The 8,240-nt window shown below is 45.9% G+C and overlaps 1 protein-coding gene across 2 annotated transcripts; it reads right to left on the bottom strand.

Moving 5' to 3' along the window:
• Window positions 1–688: 688 nt before the first annotated feature.
• Window positions 689–5,806, bottom strand: LOC124241235 (procathepsin L). 2 transcript variants are annotated; one of them, XM_046664855.1, is made up of 8 exons: window positions 5,672–5,806; window positions 4,100–4,236; window positions 3,680–3,802; window positions 3,432–3,578; window positions 3,103–3,327; window positions 2,477–2,642; window positions 1,795–1,912; window positions 689–1,082 (listed from the first exon to the last, which is right to left on the bottom strand). In XM_046664855.1, the coding sequence occupies exons 2-8, from the start codon at window positions 4,223–4,225 to the stop codon at window positions 983–985; spliced, it is 1,005 nt and encodes a 334-aa protein (XP_046520811.1). In that variant the 5' UTR covers window positions 4,226–4,236; window positions 5,672–5,806; the 3' UTR covers window positions 689–982. The 2 variants fall into 2 exon arrangements, with proteins under 2 accessions (XP_046520811.1, XP_046520810.1); XM_046664854.1 differs by lacking the exon at window positions 5,672–5,806 and adding an exon at window positions 5,505–5,656.
• Between the last annotated feature and the right edge of the window lie 2,434 nt (window positions 5,807–8,240).

The raw sequence follows: 8,240 nt of genomic DNA, 5'->3' as shown, positions 1-8,240 counted from the left end.
CCCAAGTTTGCCCTAGTGACCTCTCACCAATCTTCCAAGGCCAGAGGACTATTTTTTTAGCCCAGCTTCCTCTCTTGTGGATCTTGAACACATTTCTCCAGTTATTACCGATGATTTAATGGTTAATCACACCATTAAATTTACTTTTGTTAACACTAGGTAACAATGAGGCTTTTCCTAGGAGTGTTATGTGGAATGCCATCAGAGACTTGGCAGAACGAAGACAAAACAGCCTTGGCCATCCACTTGTATCTGGTCCTTACTCAACTGCAGAGTAGTCACATGGTCTTCTCCAGCAATTCAGGGTACTTCAGTCACCGGCTCTGAGACTTTCATCCTCTAACTTTACTAGGTTATGACCATCTTGAGTCAAAGGAAGAGGATCTCCTTTTCTAGTATCTAAAACCTAAGAATCTGTATGCCTATTCACTTTTCTACAAAGTGAATTGGTTTTCTTTATTCAAACAATTTACCTTTGTCCTTCCAGACTGTCTGTCACATTTTGCTAGATTCAAGTGTTGGGTCAACACGGCCAATGAACAGCTGACATAAAATCTGCATATTTATAACTAAAAGACCCAGAAGGCCACCCAATGTCTTTGTCCTAAGGCACCACTGGCACATTCAGTTATGTCTTTATAGCCCAATTATAGTTTCCAATTACACAAACAGAAAGAAGTTCCATCTCTACATAGTGAATTAAAATTTATTTTAAAAGGTAACTTTATATATCCTTTTAAAAAATGGAAATTCAAAATTCTTAGAATTAAGCAATGAGTCTTCAACATTATAAAGCTATTTATAACAGTAATTAAAGTAGTGGTAACATTTTACCCTTATAAAAATGTCACAGAATTCAAATCACAACTTGGATCCTCAAAGATTCAAGTGTCTTATCTTACGCATAAGGGTTTGTTCAGTTTTAAGATAAAATTCCTCTGGATATGCTGTCCTCAAGTCCTCTCCATCACTGTCCGTCAGCTCACACAGTGGGATAGCTGGCTGCTGTGGCAATTCCACAGTGGTTGTTCTGGTCTTTGGCCATTTTTACATAGCCATTCCAGCCCCATTCTGGACCCCAACTGAAAGAAGAGTATGTTTTCTGTTTTATACAAAGAATCAAGTACACATTAGCTTCATTAATAACAGTCCATATTTAAAATCTAAGTATATTACTTTCCGTGGTTCCTTATCAACTTCTATAAGACAGGAAATTGAGGTCAAACTGGGATTCCAATGTAGCAGTCTATCTCCACAGGCTATCCTACACTTCATCTCAATGAAAGAACTTTAGCTGTAAAAACTGATCCTGACAACCCTCAAGGCAGAGAGAGCTGAGAAGCAGAATGCAATGGTAGGGCAACAAATGGTAACAGGAAGGATGCACAGAGGCCACTGGAGTCTTGGACAATCTTTCAGACTTAAAGAATCACAGAGACAGATGCTTCTGCTCACTATACCTTGTTGAAAAACCTGAGACAGAAAAGGGAAACCAGCCCTCAACCTATAGGTGCAAAATCCTTTATCTGAAACCCCTGGGGCCAGACATGTTTTTGAATTAAGAAAATTTTCAGAATTTAGAAATGCCATGTTACAAATACATAATAATAACCCCAAGAAGCTTATTACAGAATCTTAAAATCAAACATCAGTACTTCTGTGTTTACCCTAAGCAGGAGAAAGACTTTCCTGACTTCAAATTTGAACTTTTTTGGACTTGAAACCAAATACTGATTCCAAACAAGGATTCCCCTTTCAATTTAAAATATAAATGTAACATTTGAAGTTTTATACCTGTTCTTGACAATCCAAAATTTATTGTTATTTGAATCTCTTCCTTCAAAGCCATAGCCAACCACCAGAACACCATGATCCAGGTCTTTGCTGCTGCAGTCTGGATCATAATAAATGCCTGGGAAAGTAAAAAAAAAAAAAAAGTAAAGCTGATAAAAAGGAAAAAGTCAAACTCAACTCACTAGAAATCAACAATTCAACTAAATCCAAAATATTTTTTACCAAAGGGAAAAAAAAAAAGGTTTCCAATAATAAGATCTAGTTATCAAGGCAAAGGTAATTTCGGGACTTGTCTACTAATATTAATTAGCATAATCCCTTCTACTCTTAGCATGTCAACTAAGGAAAAAGCACAAAACAAAAACATACTTGAGCCACGGGCTTCTTAACAGTTCTAATTACAATAGTAAAAAATTTCTGGGAAAAAGATCCAACAACTGAAGTATATTTACATAAATTAGGTTGTATTTATAGAATTACATAGCCATTTAAAAATATTTATGAGGAGGTTGTCATCTTGAGAAAACACTTAAAGTACAATGTCAAATGGAAACATCACTATGTTAAATGCACACTCAAATTCTAGTCCTGGAAAGAAGGCCTCCATATGAAAAAGTCAACCATGGTGACGCTTTCCAGTTTTGCCTGCCTGAATTTCTATAACAAAAAGAGTAACATCTACCTGATTTATAGAACTGGAAGGACTCATGGCCTGCATCAATAGCAACAGAGATGGGCCCTACAGTAGCCACTGCCTTCATAAGGGCCTTCTCCTTCTGAGGGATGTCCACGTAGCCAGTGTCGTTGGCAGCAGAATACTCGGGCTTGTAATTACAGTTATTTCCTTCCTTTTAAAGGTAACGAGAGAGAGAAATGATTACTACCATTCACTCCTGGGGAACACGAGTTCTAGGACCACACAACTCAGCAGTCTGCAGCTTAATGATGTCTAGGTCAACTTTGTTATAAAGCAGTCCAGAAAGCAAAATGCTACTGGTTAGTTTGAAATTGAAAAATCAGCAGTTGTTTCTTCAATAAGACCCTTTAGGTCTACCTGTCCATAAGTAATTTTTCACTATGGAGAAATTTATATGCAGAATGGTGCATATATTCTCCATGTTACATGAAGCAAGAATAGCAATATGTTAACCACCTAATCAGATAACTGTGCAAAGACTGATAATTTATAACGACAGTTCTGACAGGTTGCATCTAAAATGTGAATGCTGAATAAAGTGACTGTTACCTCTGAAAATGTTCAACTTTCAAAAGCAGAAATGGAATAACAAGATAAGGAGCTCTGTTTACCTTCGCAAGATATGGGTAAGATTCCTCTGAGTCCAGGCCTCCGTTGTCCTTGACGTACTGGAAGGCATTATCCATCAGGCCACCATTGCAGCCCTGATTGCCTTCAGCCCGAGAGCAGTCCACCAGGTTCTGCTCACTCAGTGAAACAAGTTTCCCAGTTTTCCGGAACATTTGTCCTTCAAGGGCACCAGTCGCACTAAAAGCCCAACAAGAACCACATGGACCCTGAAAATAAAAAACCTGTCAGTTTACAAGACAAATACAAAGACTAACAATAGCCCATATGCCTAAATACTCTTAAGAATATCTGAATCTGAATCCTGTCCTACCTGATTCTTCACCGGGGTTACGTAGCCTTTCTCTCGCCAATCCACAGTCTTGGGGACTTCAAGAAAGAGAGGTTCAAGGAACACTCTCCCCTTCTTGTGCTTCTGGTTTTGAAAGCCATTCATCACCTGCCTGAATTCTTCATTGGTCTTCAAGGCAAATGAAATAGAATTTGGAAAGCAAGAGATGATTTTGCTAAAGCACTGAGGACAGAAAGCACAAAAAGTTCCGCAACCCAGGGCACACTCACCATGTCACCAAAGGCATTCATGGCCATGGTGAAGCCGTGCTTCCCTTGGCTATACTCCTGATTGTGCAGTTCAATCATTCTCATATTCTTCTCCCACACTGCTCTCCTCCATCCTTCTTCATTCTAGAGACAAACATAAAGGAACATCTGTTTTTCTACTTAAAACCCAACCCATCCTCACCAAGCGGATTTGCAGACACAGAAGAGAAACCATGGCCAGCGATGGCTTTTTACTTCTGGTAGCTGTTCTCCAGCACCCACACAACAGGGACGTATGCCTATATTGTGCTTGGTAATGGGTGCCATGAAGTTACTGCCTTGGTAAGAGGCGGCCTCAAGAAGTTACTCTCGGCTATAAACTCCCAGCAGTATGGACCGTTCTCTGTGAGATCCCGCTGGACAGTTTCAGATGTTACCAACCACGCCATACAGTCTTCTGTGCGTTGCCTTCCACTGGTACCATTGTGCATCTAAACTGGGATCAAGTTTTGGAGCAGCTGAGGCTATTCCCAAGCAAAGGGCAGCCAGAAAGAGTGAAGGATTCATGTTTCAAAAACCTAGGAAGGGAAAAGAAATGAGGATTTGATGAGGCCAATCCTTTAAAAAAAAAGCTGTCCTACTTTCTGCTGAGAACTTACAGCCACTATGGTGGAGTAAAAACATTTGAAAGATCTTCAGAATATTTACGGCAGCTGTGTGGAAGGCGGCTAAGAATGTGGGTGGAGAAAAACAGGCCAAGGACTTTATCAAACAGAGGAGCTATCGGGGTGGCTCCGTGGCCGAGTGGTTAAGTTCGCGCGCTCCGCTGCGGCGGCCCAGGGTTCGGATCCTGGGCGCTGACATGGCACCGCTCATGAGGCCACATTGAGGCGGCATCCCACACCCCACAACTAGAAGGACCTGCAACTAGGATACACAACTGTGTACAGGGGGGGTTTGGGGAGATAAAGCAGAAAAAAACCCCAAAAAACGGAGGAGCTATCTGATTCAGCCATCAACCAAAAAGTGGGCTGACAAGTGCTACAGGAATTCAAACAGCCTTGTAAGGGTGCAGTGAAAATTTCGGTTTTGATAAGGGTCTCAAGGTACCTTAGAGGTCAGAATCTTAAGGCAACAACTCGGAAACTGTTGGTCCAGGTATTTATAGAAGGCCCAGGAAAACCTCACTAATGAGGACATCTTATCCCAAGCAGGGACAGAAGCCTCACACCTTCTTCTTGACCACCGTACGGCGGGGGTGAGACGTGCCTTCGAACCCTGCTCCTCGACTAGAAACCTTTCCGAAAGGCCTTCCCAGGGCAAGGTGGGCAGGAGCGCCTCCAGAGCCCCGCCGTGCCCACAGGTGGCCTGCGCGTCGACACCCGCACTCCCTCCCCACACCGGGGACGCGGTGTCCCGGCACACGGAGCCCAGAGCCCCGGTGCCCGCGCTCGGACAGGAGCAGGCTCTCCCGGGGCTCAGAGCACCGCCCCGCTCCGGGGGCTGCGGGCGGCGGCGCAGGGAGCGCGGCCCGCAGCGCGGCGTGCGGCTTAGGCTGCCGTGTCCAGCCCGGCCGGGCCCGGTCCGGTGGAGGCCGCGCTGAGGCTGCCCGGCTCCCGCACAGCCCAGTCGAGAGGTCTCAGCGCCGCCCGGGGTCCCGAGCCGCCCTCCCCTCCCCCGGCCTCAAGGCTGGCCGGGCTCCAGGCAGCGCCCACGCAACCTCACCAGCTCCGGGTGGGCAGACGCTCTCGTTCCCGGGCGTGGCGCCCGCCCGCCTGCCCGTGTCCCCGACCCCTCCTCCAGGCCCTGTCCCCAACACGCCTCGGCCTCAGCCCCGGTGGCTGACCTGCGGCGGCCACAGCTGCGCAGGAGGACTTGAGAGACGAAGGCCGCTGTCCCAACACCCGGCGAGCCAGAGGTTCTGACCCGGGCGCGCCTGACTCAGCCTTTAAAGCCCGGGATTCGGCACGCCTGCCCGCGCCGCGATTGGCCGGGCCGGCCTGGGGCGCTTACCTGTGGCGGGCGCAGCTGCGCAGGCGCAGTCAGCACGCACAGGTCCGGGGGTCTCCGATGCCTGGCTGTGGCCCCCCGGGCCGCGCATTTAAAGCCCTGGGATTCGGCCGGGCCAGCCCCCTCCACCCCCCCCCCCCCACCGCCTGCCCGCGTCGCGATTGGCCGCGCCGGCCTGGGGGCGGGGCATCCGCGCGTGGGCTCGCGGCGCGTGATGCGGCTCAGTCCCGGCTTGTCCGCGGCCTCGGGTGCGGGCTCGGTGGCCCGGGGCAGACGCGTGGGGCCCGGGGCAGCGCTGAGGAGGGGGCGCCCTGGGCGCTCGGGGCGACTAAGGACCCCGAGTTCATGCGCTTGGTGCGTGCTTCGGGAAAAGAGGCTCACAGGGAGCCCATGTGGATTTTCAGCGTAACCCTGCGTGTCCTTCAGTCCTGGAGCTTTGGGTTGAAAGCTGTGGAGGGCCGGGAACAGTACGATCGAGCTTACTGATTGCTGATCAGTCCACTGTCTGGGTGGGGCGAGGGCAAGAATGCAGAGCCGCGGGCAGACGCGTTATCTCCCAGTTTCTGGGCGGAGCGGCTGGGTGCTGGAGGACCCTGGGGTGGACCGGCCATACCCCGGGGGCTGGACGCGGTGGTCAGCGCCCAAGTCCTGGGAGGGGAGGGAGCCGGCCAGGGAGGTGTCCAGAGAAGGCGTGGCGTTTGTAATGCCCGTTTCCTGTCTTCCCCAGGCGGGGATTCTTCCTGCCTCTGGAGCATTTCGCAAAACCAACAAAACGAGTTATTTACTGAGAAATTTGGCTTAATAAACAGGAGAAAAGCGGTCGAGAAAGACGGAGACTGCTTTTACTTTCCTGCTCTCTGCATTGTGAATGCATCCAAAGTGCTTCTCTTGAGATGTAAGAAATGTACTTTAATAAGATTTAATGTCAGGGTTTAGGTTATGCAGTTTGAAGAAATGTTTTAGATGGAGAAAAAAATATATATATAACTAAAGATTTAAGGAAATTAATTCAAAAACTTTTCTAAGGTTTCTTTTTTTAATTATATAAGAAACATATTCATTTTAGAAAATAAACACCCCTTGTCTCCTCCCCCATAACTCTTTTCTAGGCATCTCTTTATATGTATATATATATATATATATATATTTTTTTTTTTTTTACAACAATGGAGTCATAATGCATGGCAGTTTGTAAACTCTTAGTTAAAATTAAATTGATAACCTTCGTAGGAGCACAATCAGACGAATTTCTTCTTTTTTTGGTCTCCTTGAGGAAGATTGTCCCTGAGCTAACATCTGTGCCAATCTTTCTCTATTTTGTATGTGGGACTTTGCCACAGCATGGCTGATGAGTGGCGTGTATGTCCTCACCTGGGATCTGAACCCACGAACCTGGGCCACTGAAGTGGAGTATGCTAAACTTAACCATTAGGCCATGGGGCCAGCACCAGACAAATATTTTTAAAAATCAGCTTATTAAACATTTCATTTTATGTCCTTGGAAGTAGAATCCTCTTCCTCTCAAACACAACTAGGAGCCAGAAGTTCTCAGGTGGTTACAAAAATATATTGTATTGCATGTGGCTGGAGTTTTCTTTTTTTCTTCTTTTAAAAGGAAGTTAATCATGGAGGTCAACACAAGCATCATTCACACATGGAAATAAAGGAAGACCACCCACATGAAAACAACTTGCTCTGACAAGGGAGACAATTCAAAGACAGGGTGATGAAAAGTTTATAATGAAAAAATAGGGGAACCTCCATAAGTCCTGATGAGAGGCTGTTGTCATGGGGAAGCTAGAGGAGGAATAACTAGAAATGGAATGTCCTATGTGATTTGCTTGGGGAGAATATTTGGATTTCTCTGGTTTGTCCTAGGTTGGAAGTGGAGGCAAAAGTAAGAAGTTGGGAGCCATTAACATGTCCTGACTGTTCTGACGTAGTTGCTGCAGACGTGTCTTTTGTGGGTCAGAGTCCTATTGTCATATAAAGTCCAGCCATTGTCTGTTTGTTTACTAAGTCCATCACAAGAAAGCTTAGTTATTCTAGCGTGGGTTTTGCAGTTGCCCTTGAGTCACAGCACTGTAAGGTTGCACATGGTGGAAAAACCTGCTACTGCGTTAAGGTCTGTGCCTTGAGCAATAGCCTGACAGGAGGCTGTGTGGCAGGTGCTGCTCCAAAGAAGGGCATCCCCTTCTTGGAAAGTGACACAAATACACTGGAGAAAGCAGGGATGCTTTTTATACCAAATGTGCCCCGAATCTAAAATTAAATTGAGAAATACCTAAATTCAGGAGAAATATAGGAGCAAGAGAGTGGAAGATATTATTGCTCCAACTCATGACATCTACTCATACATAATCTGTTAAATACTGCATTAGAAAAATGTGTTATTACTAACCATTGTGTTCCTTTTCTTCTTCTTGTATTCTTATTTCTTTGCAAAATAACTTTGATGAGTGCTAATCATTAAAGTGGTCATGTTTTAGTCAAGCAACCAAGCCTCAGCTCCGCCTTGATAAAATGCATTGGCAGAACTTCCCGATTCCTGTTTAAAATGCAGTATCTGTGA

Source organism: Equus quagga, chromosome 6, assembly GCF_021613505.1.
Source record: "Equus quagga isolate Etosha38 chromosome 6, UCLA_HA_Equagga_1.0, whole genome shotgun sequence".
Taxonomy (NCBI): Eukaryota; Metazoa; Chordata; class Mammalia; order Perissodactyla; family Equidae; genus Equus; species Equus quagga.
This window is presented reverse-complemented; position numbering and strand designations above follow the sequence as displayed.